Source organism: Erinaceus europaeus, chromosome 8, assembly GCF_950295315.1.
Source record: "Erinaceus europaeus chromosome 8, mEriEur2.1, whole genome shotgun sequence".
NCBI classification, from domain to species: domain Eukaryota; kingdom Metazoa; phylum Chordata; class Mammalia; order Eulipotyphla; family Erinaceidae; genus Erinaceus; species Erinaceus europaeus.
The window spans coordinates 54,849,562-54,869,483 of NC_080169.1; the positions used below are offsets into that span (position 1 = coordinate 54,849,562).

The 19,922-nt window shown below is 39.0% G+C and overlaps 1 protein-coding gene across 2 annotated transcripts in view; it reads right to left on the reverse strand.

Annotated features, from left to right (window-relative positions):
- Positions 1-390: 390 nt before the first annotated feature.
- The window catches only part of AKAP9 (A-kinase anchoring protein 9), a 197,529-nt gene continuing 177,997 nt past the window's right edge, over positions 391-19,922 (reverse strand). For both annotated transcript variants that reach the window (XM_060196249.1, XM_060196250.1), the window contains 6 exons: positions 18,083-18,283; positions 11,875-12,107; positions 10,276-10,361; positions 7,454-7,583; positions 6,561-6,700; positions 391-1,561 (listed from right to left, as the gene is read on the reverse strand). In XM_060196249.1, the coding sequence (XP_060052232.1) occupies positions 1,527-1,561; positions 6,561-6,700; positions 7,454-7,583; positions 10,276-10,361; positions 11,875-12,107; positions 18,083-18,283 (825 nt within the window). In that variant the 3' untranslated portion in view covers positions 391-1,526. The remainder of the gene's footprint in view (positions 1,562-6,560; positions 6,701-7,453; positions 7,584-10,275; positions 10,362-11,874; positions 12,108-18,082; positions 18,284-19,922) is intronic.

Here is a 19,922-nt window from a genome sequence, read left to right on the forward strand (position 1 = left end):
ACACATATTACCAATATTTAATTCTGCTGCATTGTGGTTAGTGAGATTGAAGATTCTTTGATCTATATGACTTTCTGCATCATAGTGGGCAAGGTTTTTTGAGGGCATACGTCTGATATAGCACCGAATGTATGGAGCTTAATTCAGTGCTGTGGTGATCTGTCCGGCTCAACCCTGGGTAGGGCATATGGCAAAGCAGTCAGTGCATCATCCAGTATCCAAGTGACTGTTTTGTCAACCCCTATTTACAAGCTTTATTTTTTCTATTTTTTAAATCAATATTTTAATAATGGTTTATAAAATTACAGGGGTATAGTTTCACACACCACCAATGTTCTATAGACTCCTAACACCCCCCCCCCCACACACACACACAGTTCTCACAAAGCCTTAAGAGTTTGACCACTTTATTTTTCCTCTGGCCCGTACAAGAACATAGCTTTTAAAAGAAACTTAGATAAAAAGCTGATACAAAAGCGTGTGTGTGTGTGTGTGTGTGTGTGTCCACAATTGGTGAAGCAGGTCTGCAGGTGTCTTTCTCCCCTCCTTTCTCTGTCTTATCCAATAAAATGGGGGGGGGTATGGCCTCCAGGAATAGTGATTCCTACTGCAGGCACTTAATGTAGGGGGGAAAAATATTATCTTTTAAGATTAAGACAGTTTTCTTTCTGAATCAGGTCTGCATATCTGCCAAACACTGAATTTTTGTGCTCCCCCTCTTCATATCTGAAGTATAATTCCCAATTTATTGGTATTTGGCAGTGGAGGCATTTAGGAGGTGACTAGGTTATAGGGTTAGAACTTTCATGAATGGAATTAGTACCCTTTGTAAACTCCCTTTTACATTACATGAGGATATAGCAAGACAATGGTAGTTTAATGAGACAGGCCGATTTTATCTTGGAAGCCACAGCCTCCAGGACAGAATTTGTTTACAATTCATTTGTGGTATTTTGTTACAGCAGCCTGAACAGACTAGATAATACCAAGTTAAAAATGAAGGTTCAAATTTGGTGTAGTTAAAATGGTGAAGTCATTTTTATTTTAGTACTTGACAAAATACCCATAAAATTCAAAACTTCTACCATTATACAAAAATAGTTCTCTACAAGTGATATCTGTCTTCATCACCAGTAGCAAATATATTAGGCAGAAACATGTAACTTCAGTAGCCTTATAAGAAAAGTGAAGGACATCTCAAAGCTACACATTCAGCAGTATCATAATGCATGAGTTTTAAATCTTTTTACCATTTGATAAATACAGAGGGTTTATAATTTAATCTTTTAAATTAGCATTCCACAAATATACATGTAATTTAATGATTACTGTGCATGGATACACATACTGCTTTTATGTACAAATTCCAGTTTGTTTTCATGTGCTAGCAAGGGATTTGTATACAATCATAAGCTGTGTTTTTAATGGTCCCATTGAATGTCTACAATACAAAAGCACAAAATAACCACTGATTTTTACAAAAGGTAATTTGTTTAAAATCATTTTGATTCTGATGTTTCAATGGATTATCTTCTCATGCCAGCATGAAAGTGAGTTGAACCTTTAAAAGAAAAACAGTTTCAAATTAGATTCTATCTACATCAAATAAGTTCATGACAGCTAAAGATTACAATCACCTTCCATTTAAAATCTTAATCTAGAAAATTCTTATTGTTCAGTTTTGGCTTATAGTGGTGTTGGGGACTGAACCTGGGACCTTGAAGCCTCAGCATGAAAATCTTTTTTTGTAACTATGCTATTTCCTCAGCCCCCAACCTAATATGAGATTCTGAAATGGGAGCCAGGCAGTGGTACACCCAAATGAGCAGACACTACCAAGCTCAAAGACCTGAGTTCAAACCCCTGGTCCCCACCTGGCAGGGGAAGCTTTCTGAGCAGTGAAGCAGTGCTGCAGGTATTTCTCTTTCCCTTTATAACTCTCCTTTCCCTCTCAATTTCTGTCTCTCTGCTATGTGCACTACCCAGGTTTGAGCCAGTCCTCAAGGAAGGAAGCAGTGGTCTCTGTCTCTGTCAAACTGTGAAAAAGAAAAAAGGGAAAAATGTGTTTTGAATGCATGTAAATATATGTAAATGAATGCATGTAAAGTACTGTATAGGTTGTCCTATACCTTTTGCATCTCAAAAAAATTGGTCTTCCAAATCTGGGCTTTGTGAAATTTAGATGCTCAAAACAAAAACACAGGTCAGAGAAACAGCTCACTGGACAGGGCATGTGTGCGGCCCACATTTAAGCTCTGACGTCACAGGCAGGTGCCACTGGCACTGAGAAGTTCTAGTGCTGTGGTGTTTTGACCACTCTTAATCTGAATGGAAACAAAATCCACAGCTAAATCCAACCAACCACGCTCCAATTTTGATGAATTCTCATTACAAATGGTTTGGATTAGGTGATTTCTTAAATGAAAATATTAAGTATTAAGTTAAAATAACCTGCCAGAGGCCAAGTGGTGGTGCACCTGGTAGAGTGTACAAGTTGCAATGTGCAAGGAGCTGGGCTGTAGGTGACAGCTGCATAAGAAGTAAAGCAGTACTATAGGCATCTCTCCCTTTCTTCCCTTTCTCTCAGCTTCCATCTCTATCTAACATATATTAAAAATAAAATAAAACTTAAAAATATAATAGCCGTGAGTTGGGTGGTAGCGCAGTGGGTTAAGCATACATGGCGCGAAGTGCAAGGACTGGCGTAAGGATCCTGGTTCGAGCTCCCAGCTCCCTACCTGTAGGGGAGTCAATTCACAGGCGGTGAAACAGATCTGCAGGTGTCTATTTTTCTCTCCCCCTCTCTGTCAACATCAATAACAACAATAATAACTACAACAATAAACCAACAAGGGTAATGAAAGGGAATAAAAAAAATAGCCTGCAATTATCCCTCTTTTATTGGACTAGCAGAATAAAAGTTTTTTTTTTTTTTTTTTTAAGAGGCAGAGAGTGAAAGAGTTCACAGCACTGTAATCTCCTTCAGTGTAGTGTGGGACAGGCTCGAACCTGGATATGCACATGGCAAACAGCACTATTCAAGTGATGTATTTTGGCAGTCAAAAGATATCTTCTTTATGATGTCTATTTCAGAAATATCTCCGAAGACTCAGGGCAAGAGCAAGGAAAACAAGAACAGAAACAAACCAGTGGGGGCAGGGGAGATAGCATAATGGTTATGCAAAGAGACTTTCAGGCTTGAGGCTCCAAAGTCCCACATTCCATCCTCTGCACCCCCATAAACCAGAGCTGAGCAGTGCTCTGGTAAAAAAAAAAGAAAAGAAAAAAAGCCAGTGGAATTAACATCAAAATGAAAAGCTGCACAGCAAAGGGAACCACTATCAAAACAGAAAGACATCCTATAGAATGGGAGAAGATATGCCATACATCAAACAGATGACTAGTTAAATATATAAGGAATTCACTAAACTCAGCAACAAATAACTCCATTAATAACTGGAAGAGGATATGGAAAGAATCTTCACCAAAGAAGAGCTCCAGGAGGCCATCTGACATATAAGAAAGTGCTCTCGAACCCCGGCTCCCCACCTGCAGGGGAGTCGCTTCACAGGCGGTGAAGCAGGTCTGCAGGTGTCTATCTTTCTCTCCTCCTCTCTGTCTTCCCCTCCTCTCTCCATTTCTCTCTGTCCTATCCAACAACGACAACAACAATAATAACTACAACAATAAAACAAGGGCAACAAAAGGGAATTAAAAAAAAAAGTGCTCAAAGTCACTGCTTATCAGAGCAGTGCAAATAAAAACAATGAATACCATTTTACACCTGTGAAGAATATCAAGCCATTAGAAAGGACAGAAAACAGAGCTGCATGGTGGAGTGCACATGGTGGAGTGCACACGTTACCATGCACAAGGATCCAGGTTCAAGCCCCCAGTCCCCACCTGCAGGGGGGAAGTTAATGAATGGTAAAGCAGTGCTGCAGATGTCTCCCTCTCTATCCCCCCTCTATTTCTCTATCTTATCAAACAAAAGGGAAAAAAATGCTGGTGAGGAAGTGAGGAAAAGGAACCCCTTTATACCACTGGGCATGCAAATGAGTCCTATACTTATGTAAAACAGTCTGGAGATTTCTTAGAACATAAGACATGTACCTACCTTATGACTCAGTAGTTCCTCTCTGAAGGTTTTATCCAAAGGAAATAAAAACATCTAGCCAAAGAGATCTATGTATATTTATATTCACAGCAACACAACTTGAAATAGTCCAAACAACTCAGATGCCCAAACAAGTGAGTGGCTTCAAAAGCCGTATTATATATACACAATGGAATACTATTCAAATCTTTACAATGAGGAAGTCATCTCCTTTGCTTCATCTTGGATAGAACATGAAGGAATCATGTCAAATGAGATAAGCTAAAAAGAGGATAAACATGAGATGATCTCACTAATAGGTGGAACTTAACAAAGAAAGAAATGGAAAACAAAGTGAAATTGGGAATGAGTGTGGTGTATTGCACCAAATTAAAGTACTCTTGGGAAAGAGCGGAAGGTAGGAGGAAGAGAGAGTGTTGTGTGTCCTAGTTCAAAAGACTAAAATTGGGGTGAGAGTGTTCTATGGACACCTATCACGAGGAGATGAAAAATTGTTCCCATATGCCAACAACTACACTGTAAACCACTTACTTTCCAATAAAATCATTAAAAACAGTGTCTTGGGGACCAGCTGGTTGAGTGCACACATTACAGTGCAGAAGGACACAGGTTCAAGCCCCAGCAGCCCTGCAGGGGGAAAAGCTTCAAGAGTGATGAAGCAGCGCTGCAGGTCTCTCTTTTAAAATATTTATTTCCTTTTTGTTGCCCTTGTTTTTGTTGTTGTTGCAGTTATTATTGCTATTGACTTCATCATTGTTAGATAGGACAGAGAGAAATGGAGAGAGGAGGGGAAGACAGAGAGGGAGAGAGAAAGATAGACACTTGAAGACCTGCTTCACTGCCTGTGAAGTGACTCCCCTGCAGGTGGGGAGCTGTGGGCTTGAACTGTGATCCTTATGCCGGTCCCTGCGCTTCGCGCCACACACGCTTAACATGCTGCGCTACTGCCCAACTTCCCAGGTCTCTCTCTCTTCCTCCCACTTCCCTTTCAATTTGTCTCTAGCCAAAATAAAAATATTAAAAAAATAAGTGTCTTTAAAAAAAGAAAATGAAGTTTAAAAAGCTGATATACTGCACATTTACTTAAAATGATATAAAACATCTCAACAAGGAATGAAAGTGAAAAAGAAATGGAGGCTGGAAAAGAGCTTCCCACACACTGAATAGTGGACTCACCTCAACTAAGGATGGAAATTATGGGTGTGTTTTTGAGTAGACAACAATAAAAGGTTATTTATTTATTTATTTATGAAGATAGAAGGAGAGAGAGAGAAAGAACCAGACATCACTCTAGTACATGTGCTGCAAGGGATTGAACTCAAGGACCTTATGCTTGAGAATCAAATATTTTTACTCACTGCGCCACCTCCTGGACCACTTTTTTTTTTAAGCTTTCTTTGATAGGGCAGAGAGAAATTGAGAGGGAAAGTGGATGGAAGAGAGAGACAGAGGGACACCTGCAGTACTGATTCCCTTCTCATGAAGCCTTCCCCCTTGTAGGTGGGGAATGGGGGCTTAAATCCAGGTACTTGTTTATGGTAACATTTACACTTAACCAGGTGTATCACTACCTGGCCCCAAAGGTCATTCTCTTGTGTGTGTGTGTGTGTGTGTGTTTGTAAAACCAGGGCCTTGCACATGTATAAATTTCACCACTCTAAACTACCTTTTTTTTTTTTTTATCTTTATTTATTGGATAGAGATAGCCAGAAATTGAGAGGGAAAGGGGTAACAGGAAGGGAGAGAGATAGAGAGAGAGACACCTGTAGCCCTGCTTCAACACTCGCAAAGCTTTCCCCTTGCAGGTGGGGACTGGGGGCTTGAACCTGGGTCCTTGAACACTGTAACATGTGCACTCAACCAGGTGCACCACCACCCAGCCCCCAAAACCACCTTTTTAAAATTCAGATTAAAAATAGGGGAGACACCTCTGTACCAAAGCATTCTCCACTGCCATAGTACCCCCCCATGTGTTGTGGGGGGCTTGAGCCTGGGTTGCATTTATGGCAATGAAGACACCCTACCTGATGAGTTCTCTCTTTGACAACTTTTTACAAAATTATTGAATGGTAATGGATTTCTTGGGTGATATGTAAAAAGCACACAGCCCTTGTAGGGAAAGTGGTTGCATTAAGTGTTTAAATTGCTTCCTTTACTGATATCCTCAGCTCTTACTTGTATGCCTACCACGCATTACTTAAGAAAATACTTTGGGTATTGGAATTTACTGTGCAGTCATCTAGCCTGCTCAGGACAACAGGGAACCCCCCCCCCCCAACACACACTTTTTTTTTTTAGGAGCAGATGGCAGAATTTGAGATGATTAATCATGTCTATATCTAAACTGGTAACTTTAAGATTTGATAACCCTATTGATAAGGTCAAAGGAAAGCTCTGGATGTAGTATTTTGGTGCTGCCAACAGGTGGTTAAAATGAGAGTACCTGACTGTACAGTTCCAAGTCGTCTTTGCAGTGCCTCTAGTCGAGTGATATAATCTGTCAGGGCTCTGTCAGGATCATAATTCTGCAGCTGAGAACATGCTAGAGAGACTGGATTTAAATCAGCAGGAGTGCCTGGGTATCTATAAGGTTAAAAACACAAAGATAAATTCAAATTATCCAGAAACAAATCTAAGTAACACCAACCTGCCTCTCCTGCCACTTCCCCCCTTCCCGCCCATGATTCCAAGTTTGAGATGTATCAAAGAATAAGAACTCTCCTGTTGGTATGCTTCTAATTCTGCTTCTAAAACCCCTTCTGTTACATTGGTTTAATCCCCTCTGCTTAACACTGTATTCTATTTACATAACCACTGTTAATTAAGCACCACCCTGCCTGCAAGGCATTGGTTTAATCCCCACTGGTTCATGATGTCTTTTTGTTCCACCCCCTCTCGTAGTACACCATGATTTGCACCAGTCTCTTTTCGCTCCACCCTCTCTACGTCACATCCTGTTTCCACCCTACTCAGCGAGTGTGTGTATATATATATATAAGGACAGGATTGTGACTATAGATAGTTTGGATAGCTTGGCTTAGATTGCCCTGCGTTCTACACGAATAAAGAGATACTGCTTCCCAGCTCAGTCATGAATCCCTGGTCGTCTGTCTCCCGCCCACAAAGCTACCCCGGTACTCTCCCACAAATTAAAAATAGCTACAAAGTCATTGTAAGAATGTCTGGTACATTAAGTTACATTAAGGGGAAAAAATAATGTCTACCATACAGTTCATCAATAAAAACTGGCTACGTATAAGTACATCTCAACTTTCTTCATAATGTTTACAAATTTGAAAACTTTCCTGGCCTTTTTTTTTTTTATCAAATACTTGCCTATTTTGAAATGGTAGAGGAGATCTAGGACAGTCTAGATCTGATCGTGAGCGGTATGTAGTGTGTCTTGGTTCTCCATACAGCTCCAGGCCACCAGAAGAATGGTAAAATGGATCAGTCTTTTCAGGACCTAAAGTAATCCAAAAAAAACCTTGGTAAAGAAAAAAATACCAAGCCCTTGAAATTTTCTACAAAAGGGTAAGGGCTCACGAAATTAATATATATACTGTCACCTACTTAAAAGTAATACTACAATATAAAATTGGTTTTCATATGTTACCTTTAAATATTAATATTTCTGATGTTATCTGAACTATACATTAAAGAAAATAAACTAAGTGGAAAAAAATAAACTACTGGACCCTCCCTCCCTCCCTTCTTTCCTTCCTCCTCCCGCCACCAAGGTCATCACTGCAACATAGTGCCTGCTTCACTCCATTAATCCTGGCAGTCATTAAAAAAAATCTTTTGGCTATTACTAGGGCTTCAGTGGTCCAGGCCAACTTTTTCCGATAGACAAAGACACCACAGCATCAAAACTTTCCTCAGTGCAGTGGGGGCTGGGCTTGACCTGAGTTCTACCCATGACAAAGCAAGTGTGCTATCCTAGTGAGCTATCTTGCCGACAATTAAATCTTCCTTCCTCTTCCTTTTTAAATGGCAAGAAACAAAGATACAGAGAGGAAGAGTGACACAGAGAAGGAGAGACACCACAGAACCATTCCACTGTTTGTGAAGATTTTCCCCTGCAAAAGCTCTGTGACGGCTAGGGGCTCAAACCCGGATCTTCACGCATAAGTTACATGCATTCTACCTTGTGTTTTTTTATATATATATGTTTATTTATTTCCTTTTTGTTGCCCCTGTTGTTTTTATTGTTGTTGCAGTTATTATTGTTGTTGATGTCATCGTTGTTGGGTAGGAAAATGGAGAGAGGAGGGGAAGACAGAGAGGGGGAGAGAAAGATAGAAACCTATAGACTTGCTTCACCACCTATGAAGCGACTCCCCTGCCGTTTTTTTTTTTTCTTTCCCAGAACTTTTATTTCAGAAGACGTTATTTTCCATGACCTAGGAAAATGGTGCAGTGAGTAAAGAGCTGTATTCTTAAGCTTGAGGTCCTGAGTTCAGTCTCTCAGCATCACATGTACCACAGTGATATTCTGATTCTATTTCCTCCTCCCATAAACAAACAAATAAATCTATAAAACAAACCAAAATAAAAACCCCAAATGGTGAAGAAACAAACTCTCAAAAGACATCTTCATAGGGGAGATAACTCACTATTAGAGCACAGGTCTTGCATGTGTGAGGCCTCAGAAATTTCAAGTTCAATGTCTGAGACCACCACAATACCAGAGCTGAGCAATGTTCTGTTCTCTTCTCTCACATAAAAGTAAGCAAATATAAATCTTAAAGTAAAAGAACTCTTCTTATGGAAGTTATAACTACAGGTGAGGTGAAAAGGTGTCTGGATGTGTTTAAAAAAGATGATTAAAAAACAGAATAATATAATCTGTTTTTTAATATATATAATATATATATTATATAATTATATAATATATATTATATAACATATATAATATATAATATATATTATATAATAATTATATAATATAATATAATATATAATATATTATAATAAAATTATTATAATATAATAATTTACTGGGGGGAAAAAACTTGAAATCAAGATTTTCTAATTTCTTTTAAAAATAATTTATTTTCCCTTTTGTTGCCCCTTTTTAAAAATTATTGTTGTAGTTATATTGTTGTAGTTATTATTGTTGTCGTCGTTGTTGGATAGGACAGACAGAAATGGAGAGAGGAGGGCAAGACAGAGAGGAGGAGGGAAAGATAGACACCTGCAGACCTGCTTCACCGCTTGTGAAGCGACTCCCCTGCAGGTGGGGAGCTGGGGGCTTGAACTGGGTTCCGTACCCGTCGGTGCGCTTTGTGCCATGTGCGCTTAACCCGCTGTGCTACCTCCCGACTCCCTGTTTTTTTGTTGTTGTTGTTTTTTTGCCTTCACGGTTACTGCTGGGGCTCGGTGCCTGTACCATGAATCCACTGATGCTGAAAGCCATTTTTTCTCCTTTTTTGTTGCCCTTGTTTGTTTTATCACCATTGCAGTTATTATTGTTGTTATTGATGTTGTTGTTGTTGGATAGGGCAGAGAGAAATGGAGAGAGGAGGGGAAACAAAGAGGAGGAGAGAAAGATAGACACCTAATACAAATTTAATACAAATTTCTAGTTCAGTTTAAGGATGTATTTTCCAAAATGATTTGCTTAGGGTACACTAAATATATTCTTTCTTAGCTGTTCAGCTACTGGTATAATACTATGTAAAGATGGTTTCGTACCAATACATAACACACTTATGCTGTGCATCTATCACTATGCTTCTTAGCTTCTGACCTCATCCTTATGCTTAAGATGTTGAAATTGTAATGTTTCAACCTTAAAGTACTGGGAAAAAGAATTAAATAGTAATCCTATCTAGAAACAAAGTCTTAAAATATATTTGAAAAGAGAATGGGCTCGAGTGTCAGATTCGCAGTATTCAGTGGTAGTTTTACTACTCCTACTTGATAAAGCTTTCATCAGGAAGAGAAAGTAACAGTAACTACACTTATATAATAAGGCTGAGGGAAAACATGGAAGCAGGAGCTAGAGAAGACTGCTCTATAAAAATCAGTTATTACTATCCAAAACAATGTAGTCCCCAGCTTTGTATAATATAGTTCCTGAATACACTATTTGGTAGGTGTTCTACACATGATAATTTTAGAGAATAAGAAAAAGCTCATTTTGACTTCACCTGGATTCAGTCCAAAGCCATCTCTATTAATATTGATAGAACCAGAACTTGTGACACGATGCCATCGTCTAACCAAGAATTTCATCCTAAAAAAGATTCCAGAAATATTTTATGTACATCTATAATGTAAAGAGTTTAGAAATTTAAAAAAGTCAAGTCATATGTTAAATAGGAACATAAAAGAAATTTCAATATAATCACACAATTGCTTAATCTAAAATTATGCAAATGTCCCTGTTAAGGTATAAGTAACTAGAACAGAAGATTATGTTGCTAATATTCGACTCTGGATTTAGGAATAAAGAGGTCTCAAAGAGAGAGAAGATATAGTAAAGAAAAAAACTGATGGGCAAAAAAGGGTGTGAAGGTTGTAACATAAAGAAGAGTGGAGACTAAAGAATGGAAACTAATGGGCAAATGAGAAAGAAAAAGAATAAATCCATCTCTAAATTGTCATTAGAGTGAGGCAAGGAAGTTATTCCTGTATGAGGTCAGGGATAAAAAACAACATTGGTTTCAAAGGGAACAGAAGTGACAGGGTAGCAAGCCAACTGTATGAGTTGCTGCTTGCTCTGTCTTGGTCTAAAGACATGGTCAAGCTTTTTGTAGAAGCAGTTTTGATTTCTTAATTTCAATCAGTTCTAAGGTTCAATTGTAGGAATGTTAAAATATAATGAATATATACAGGGATAAGAAACAGAAAGGCGGAGTGAAATCCTTCAATGACAACTGCTTTCTTTTTTCTTTCTTTCTTTCTTTTTTTTTTTTTTTTAAGAATAACCTCAGGCTGATTCTGAGGATTTTATATTTATTTATTTATCTTTTGTTGCCATTGTTGTTTTATTGTTGTCATTATTGGATAGAACAGAGAGAAATGGAGAGAGGAGGTGAAGAAAGAGAGAGGAAGAGAAAGATAGACACCTGCAGACCTGCTTCACCGCTTATGAAAAGACGCCCCTGCAAGTGGGGAGCCACGGGCTCGAACTGGGATCCTTATGCTGGTCCTTGCGCTTTGCGCCACCTGCGCTTAACCCGCTGCACTACCGCCCGACTCCCGACAACTGCTTTCATGGAGATCCCTCCAACCCCACTCAAAGTCCAATCAAAATGAATGGCAAACTCTTGTAACGACCTACTTAATATCTAAATGTATACCGGTCTTTGCTATGAGAAAGCTGTTCATCTAATTAAGCTGTTACAAGACTATGATAATGAAGTGTAAAATATGGAAAAGAAGTAGGCATGGGAAAAAATCCTTTTAAAGTGTTTATTAAAATTCATTTTATTTTCTTTATTTATTTTCCATTTTGTTGCCCTTGTTGTTTTTTTATTGTTGTTGTAGTTATTACTGTTGTTGATGTCGTCGTTGTTGGATAGGACAGAGAGAAATGGAGAGAGGAGGGGAAGACAGAGAGGGGGAGAGAAAGACAGACACCTGCAGACCTGCTTCATCGCCTGTGAAGCAACTCCCCTGCAGGTGGGGAGCCTGAGGCTGGAACTGGGATCCTTATGCAGGTCCTTGCACTTCGCACCACGTGTGCTTAACCTGCTGCGCTAGCACCCAACTCCCTAAAATGCATTTTCTTTCAAGTACTTTACCTCGAAATTGCAAGGGACACTCTAACAGCAGACCGAAACCTGGTGAAGCCTTTTGGACGGCTGGTGATCACCTCTAGATCTGTGAAAACTGGCTGCCCTCCCATTCGGGCAAGCAGAGCCAGAGTGGCATCTTCACATTCCTGGAAACCACCCAGTAATAGCAGCAGGTATTTCTTCTGATAAATGAGAGCTTTCCGGAAACTTTCTGCCCTCAGATATTTGCCATAGATTCTCTATTTTTAAAAGAAGGGAAGAACATAAAGATATTATTAAAAAGTTATTCAAAGTATTCTCTGGGACAGAAAAAATACATTTTATTTTAAAAATAAGTAGGGAGAGGCAGGGCAATGATTCATTTAGTGAAATGCACACCCTGCATGGGATCCTGGGTTCAAACCATTCCATTAAATGGGAGCATTATGGATGGCTATAAGGAAGCTTCATGGGGAGACACTGAAAGAAAAGGACTAGAGAAATGATAGGTTTTGGCATAAGGTGATACAAGGGATTGAACCTAGGGCCTCTGACATACAAGTCCTATGCAGCTCCATTGCAATGCTTCCTGATCTTTTTCTTCTCGTCTATTACTCCATTTAAAAAAAATGAAAAAGAGAAAAGTGGTCCAGGGACGCTGCTCAGTAATATCATGGAAGTGGTGGCCCTGACTTTACTCCAGTTGTTTCTTAACAGAAATTACACAAACAGCAGACTTCCAGAGGAGTGGCCAAGGAGTAGTAGCTGCCTCACATCACTCCTCTGATTAATTAACATATGCAAATTTAAGAGCTCAGAGATTATTTCACTAAAGAATTAAAAAACAGACTAAAGCCAAACCAAACTCACAAAGAACAAGCTCAAACAGAGCTGCAGGGTGTAAAGGACACTTTAAATACAGTTCAGGCTCTGATTCTAGAAGACCCAGAAAGTAGACTATATCAGACTGAAGAAAGAATATCAGGGCTAGAAGATATAACCACTGCACTGTTAATTTAAAACTGCTGGAAAAGAAAGGTTTAGGAAAAAATGAATTACTTCTCTGTGAAATAGCAAACTCCAGGAAAAGTGATGACAGAGGACCCAGTGATGTTTGTATTGTTATGGGGAAAACTGGCAAATGTTATGCATGTACAAACTATTTATTTACTATCAACTCTAAAACATTAATCCCTCAATTAAAAAAAAAGTTGAATGTGAGAATTAAGATCCTTGAGGAAGGACAGAGGAGCAGAAAACATATTCAAAGGAATCATAGCTGAGAATTTTCCCACACCTGTACAACATTCAAAACAGACATCCATAAAGCTGAATGAATACCCAAACTCCTGAATCCTACAGAGCACATACCAGGACACATCATAGTAAAACTTTCAGAAAGCAAGGGCAAAAAAGAAATATTGCAGGCTACTAGGGAGAGGAAGAAAGTCGTGTAAGAGGCACAAACATAAGTTTTTTTTTACCAGATTTCTCATCACAAATCCTAGAGGAAAGGAGAGAATGGAATGGCGTATTCAAAGTATTAAAAGATAAGAGCTTCCAGTCACAAATATTTTACCCTGATAAATTATCCTTTAAATATGAGGGTGAAGTAAAGATCTTTTTAAACATTCAGAGATTGAAGGAATTTGTCAATACCAATCCTGTCTTGCAAGAATTACTGAGGAGTCCCACATGAAAAGCAAAAGAATTCCAACTTTTACTGAGATGATCAGTAGTAGAATTGAACCAAGAACAACCGAACAACAGAGTAAAACAAACACAGGAAAGGGAAGGGCAAAGTGGACAGAGAGATACAATCTGATGAACCAAGGACAACATAAGAAAACTTATGGATATTGTAGACACAATACTCATGGTAATTATAAAACAAAATATAGCACACAGACAAATAGGAAACCTATATACGGTAGGCAAGATCATCGAAAACAGACTATACAGGGATAACCAGGAACCCAGTAAATAGGAGAAAACATCTGCATATCTCACATCTGACAAGCGGCTGATATCAACCATTTATAATAAGTGATACAGCTAAAAAAGTTAAAATAAAAAAGTGGGCCAAAGAACTAAATGTAGTTCTTTTAAGGAAGAGATAAACATAACCCACAGAGATATGAAGAAATATTTAACTTCACTTATCATTAGAGAAATGCAATTTCAAATGAAACTAAGATTCCATCTCCCATCTGTGAGAATACCTTACATTAACAAAATGAGAAATGACAGGTGTCGGAATGGTTGTGGGAAAAAAAGGGAATCTGCTACATAGTTAGTGGGAATTCAAATTGGTGCAGCCCCTTTGGAAGACTGTATGGAGAGACTTTAAACAAATAAAAATAGAATTACCTTAAGACCCTGTAATACCACTCTTAGGCACTTATCCAAAAGAAAGGCAATCACTAATTTCAAAGGACATATGCACTCAAGTGCTTGCACTTTTATTTTCTGCCTCCAGGGTTATCTCTGGGGCTTGTGCCTGCAACATGAATCCACTGCTCCTGGAGGCTATTTTTCCCATTTTGTTGCCCTTGTTGTAGTTGTTATTGTTGTCATAGCTGTTGTTGATGTTGTTGGATAAGACAGAGAGAAATCGAGAGAGGAGGGGAAGACAGAGAGGAGAGACAGACAGACACCTGCAGACCTGCTTCACTGTTTGCGAAGAGACCCCCCCTGCAGGTGAGGAGCTGGAGGCCTGAGCCGGGATCCTTATGCCGGTCCTTGGCGCTTTGTGCCATGTGTGCCTAACACACGGCACTACTGCCCAGGTCTCCGCCCCAACTTTTTTTTCTTTTCTTTTTCTTTTAAGATAGAAACAGAAGAAGAGTGAATGCGATCATAGCACTGAAACTTCATTGTAGTGCAGCTGGGCTCTGACCTGGTTTACATACACTGCAAAGCAGCACACTATCGAAGTGGGTTCTTTTTTAAAATTTATTTATAAAAAGGAAACACTGGCAAAACCATAGGATAAGAGGGGTACAACTCCGCACAATTCCTACCACCGGAACTCTGTATTCCATCCCCTTCCTTGATATCAAGTGGGTTCTTTCACTAGCCCTTACTTAAAAAGAAAAATATGGCAGTCAGGCGGTAGCACAGCAGGTGAAGCTCAAGGACCAGCGGAAGAATCCCTGTTCGAGCCCCCAGCTCCCTACCTTCAGGGGAGTTGCTTCACAAGCAGTGAAGCAGGTCTGCAGGTGTCTATCTTTCTTCCCTCCCCTCTCCATTTCTCTCTGTCCTATCTAACAACAACCACATCAATAACAACAATAATAACTACAACAACAATGAAAAGCAACAAGGGCAGCAAAAGGGAAAATAAATACAAAAAGTTTAAAAAATTATAATCACTAACCTATTTAATTTTGTCAATGTTGTTGTTTTCTTCCTTAGAGAGATATACATTTATAGTCACTTCATGTTTGGTATAAATATCCCAAATATTTTTCTTAGATATCACATTAATTGCTTAAAGCAGTTTAATTATTGTAATTATTAATCAGTAGAGAGGCTATTCAGAAGGCTAATATCTGAAACAGTATGATGTTCTAATACTGACAGTAGTAAAGCTTTTGTTAGTATCTGAGGGGGCCAGGCAGTGATCCATCCAGTAGAGAACCCAGTCTCTAGTCCCTAGTTCACACCTGCAAGAGGGAGAAAGTTTCTTGAGCAGTGAAGATCTCTCTCTATTTCACCCTTTCCCCTCATAAAAAAAAAATAATAAAGGAACAAAAGAAAAAAACTAAAGGTCATGGGGAGCAGTGGATTACTCATGCAGGCTCTTAACCCTAACAACAACCCAGTGGCAATCAAGGTGAAAAAAAAAAAGGAATTGAGAAGACTACTTTCTTAGTTTATTCAGGACAAGGCTGTAGGAAATGAGAACATGAACTCAAGGTGTTGCTACTATGACCATCAATAAAGCTTCCTTTAATCTCAGCCATAAATATGTCTGGCTACAATTATTATTGGCTACAATTATTTTGTGACCAGCTAGAGACCTGCATTCATGCCACAGACTGCAGAGACCAACAAAAAGAGGCTCAATACCACTTCACTTTCTATTCAGTTGAGGTCAATGAGAGACAAAGCATGAAGTAGAGGACCAGCTAGAAAACTGTGAAATTTTACACATGTACAAACAGTGATGTTTACTGTAAACTGTAAGTCCCCACAAAAAAAAAAAGTCCTTTGACATTATTTGTATATAGCTGTGTCTTATAGAGCAATGCCAACCAGTTGCTTCTGTTCTCGCTGGTCTAAGCTTTTAGGAGAGTCAACATTTCCAAGACTCAGCCTATGGTCTGTGCATTAAAAAGTTTGAGACATTCAATCAATTTTTCCTCCTCTCATTAATTAGTGATTTACATGACTACAAGTTAATAGGAGTGTACATCAACACCACTCCCACCACCAAAGGACTGTGTACCATCCCATTCTCCCCTCCACACCCCCAGTGAAGCTGAGCATCCACCCTCAGCCTCAACCCAGAGATTTTTACTTTGGTGCCCTACTCCAAACTCAGTCAAATCTTGCTTTCAGTTCCCCTTTCTGGTCTTCTTTCTCAACTTCTATTTATGAGTGGAATCATCCCATACTTGTCTTTCTCTTTCTGACTTAGCTCACTTAACATAATTCCTTCTAGCTCCATCCAGGATGGGTCAGAGAAGGTGGGCTCGTTTGATGGGGTTTACAGTCAACATATTAAATATTTACACACCTTTCCCATATTTGGGAGCTACTCTCTTCCCTGATGCAGCTTTCTGGTCTTTTTCCAGTCATGATATCATCTCCCCAGACAATAACTTGGACCCACCTGCATATCAGATGTCAGGCTCAGGGAAAAAAAAAACAAAACAAAAACCTAGTACAGTCATTGGTTGTTATATATTGGAATATATAGTCACATTTATTAGAATATAACAAAAATAGGCCTACTAACTATCTACAAAATGGAAACCCCCAAATCTTTATCTGCAATATTCTAGCCTTTAGTTTCATGATAGTCAACAATTTGTTTGGCTTTATATGTTAACTCTTCTTTTAGCCACTAGGTTCCAGATGCTAACATGATGCCAACCAGCCTTCCCTAGGCAGATGACCCCACCAATGTGTCCTTGAGCCCCGCTTCCCAAGAGCCCTACCTCACTAGGGAAAGAGAGAGACAGGCTGGGAGTATGGATTCACCTGTCAACACCCACGTTCAGTGGGGAAGCAATTACAGAAGCCAGACCTTCCACCTTCTGCAACCCACAACGACCCTGGGTCCATGCTCCCAGAGGGATAGAGAATGAGAAAGCTATCAGGGGAGGGATGGGATATGGAGATTGGGTGGTGGGAACTGTGTGGAGTTGTACCCCTCATACCCTATGGTTTTGTTAATTTATCCTTTCTAAAATAAAAAATAAATTAGATATACACCAGTTTCTGTGAGAGAGAGCATATGTTCACACGTATCCATAAACTACTGCAAAATATATACCTGAAAGCAGAAGTACACTAGAGTTTGCAGTGAGTACCTCCCTAACACTTCCTCTCCACTATTCCAAGCTTTGGGTCCATGATTGCTCAACAATTTGTTTGGCTTCGTATGTTAACTCTCTTTTCAGCCACCAGGTTCCAGATGCCATCAGGATGCTGGCCAGGCTTCCCTGGATTGAAGACCCCACCAATATGTCCTGGAGCTCAGCTTCCCCAGAGACACACTCTACTAGGGAAAGAGAGAGGCAACTGGGAGTATGGACCGACCAGTCAATGCCCATGTTCAGCGGGGAAGCAATTACAGAAGCCAGACCTTCTACCTTCTGCAACCCACAATGACCCTGGGTCCATGCTCCCAGAGGGATAGAGAATGGAAAAGCTATCAGGGGAGGGGGTTGGATATGGAGATTGGGTGGTGGGAATTGTGTGGAGTTGTATCCCTCCTACCCTATGGTTTTGTTAATTAATCCTTTCTTAAATAAAATATTAATTAATTAATTAAAAATTTTTTAAAAATATAAAAAATATGCTAATAGGTATGTAAAAACATTAAATTTATTTCACATCCATAAGACTCACACTGGAATATTCAGCTTCAGCTGTGGATTCCTATCATAATTTTTAATTTAATGAAAGTGAAGGCATCTGAATAAAAAGTTGCCAAATTTATAATAAAAAAAAAAGTAGAGGGCAAGCTTCAATGTATGTTTAGAAGGAATTTGTCTCCTACCTTTAAAGTTGCATGTTCAGAATCAGTACTCAGATTTTGAAGTAAAGCTTCATTTCTTAGTTCAGCTTTCAGTTTGTATACTTCAGCTTCTGCCTTTTTCAGTGATCTCTGGAGTGCCATCTTTTCCCTATTCCATATTTCTTTTTCAGAAGCAATAATGGCTTCAATGTTGGTACCACCACTCAATAAAAACCTAGAAGACTACAAAGACCAGAGTCAACTTACATGACTTTTAAAAAGCCTCTGAAAAAAATAAAAAACTCTGAATTAAACATAATAAAGGTAACCTCACAGAGGATATTGAAACTTCATCCTTTCAATCTACAAAAGGAAAACATAAATTTCAACTGATATTAAAGAACATGTACTTGGAGCACAGAGAGAGTTCATCCTGTTGAGCATGTAGCTGTATTATTTAGTGAGGTCTTAGATTCAATACTTAGACTCACATGGGAGAATCCTGAATGGCAGAGCAGTTCTGTTGTCTTTCCCTTTCCTCTTAAAAAAAAAATGGGTGTAGACAGTGAGATAGTATAGTGGTTACACAGAGAGACTTTCATGCCTGAGTTTCAAAGTCCCAGGTTCAATATCCTGCACCACAATAAATCAGAGATGCTCTGGTAAAAACAAACTAACTAACACACATAAATTATAGAAAATTTGTCCAGGGGGGCCACTCAGAGGCATTATGAATGTCTGGGGTTCTGAGTGCATTCCTCATTGAGCTTTTAAAAAGGGGGGAGGGGGGAGGAGGGAGGGAGAGCTGCCTTGCCATGTGTGAAACCATATTTGAGTTCAATCTCCAGTGCATTGGAGGAAGCCTTAGTGCTGTGGTTTCTTTCCATCTCTATCTGCTTCTATCTCTCTACCTGAAAAAGTTAACCTGGACTGATGAAACTAAAGTAAAGACAAAGTGTGTGTGTGTGTGTGTGTGTGTGTGTGTGTGTATACATATTAAATTTGACTAGATGCCCTGTTGCTGGGTCAATCACCTTTACAATTTAAAATGTCCTGTAAAAGCCTAATTCCAGGGGCCAGGTGGTGGTGTACCTGGTTGAGCGCACGTATTACAGTGCGCAAGGACCTGGGTTCAAGTCCCTGGTCCCCACCTGCAGGGGGAGAGCTTTGCAAGTGCTGAAGTAGTGTTGCAGGTGTCTCTCTGCCTCTCTCCCTCTCTATCACACCCTTCCTTCTTGATTTCTGGCTGTTTCTATCAAACAAAATAAAGATAATTTAAAAAAAAAAGCCTAGTTCCAAAGGTCTGAAGATTTAACAAAGCTTTAAATTAAGAAAGTCAAATGACAAACAGATGAACCATAGAGATCCAAATGCTAAATATGTACTTGAAATATTATTGCACAAGTCAGAATGAACATAATGAAAAAGCTGAATTATTCATGTGTTTGCCAGTATAGTTCTTTTATAGGCCAGATCTTCCCTGTGTTTATGTTGGGTGATTATAGAAGTCAGCATTTATTCTGTAGTTTTTTTTTAAAAGGGGAAAAAAAAACTTTGGAGAGAAGTTCATTAGATTAAAATAGATAATGACACTTTTTATTTGTATTATGAATGCAGTAAATGATAACTACTAAAAAGAACAGTTAAAATTCACATTAGGATATTTCTTTGCATATATCTGCTGTGAGTCTGCAAATAACAAAGTAACTAGCTTTGGAGACAAGCAGATCTAGGTCTGACTACTACCTTCAGTTTCCTCATGTGTAAGTCTGGTTGTAGACTACAGATTCTGAACGCATATAACCCAGAAACCACAGAATGTTCCCAGTAGTGGTAACTATTATCTGTTTTCATAAAAATGTTTCAGTGATTCTACTAAGAA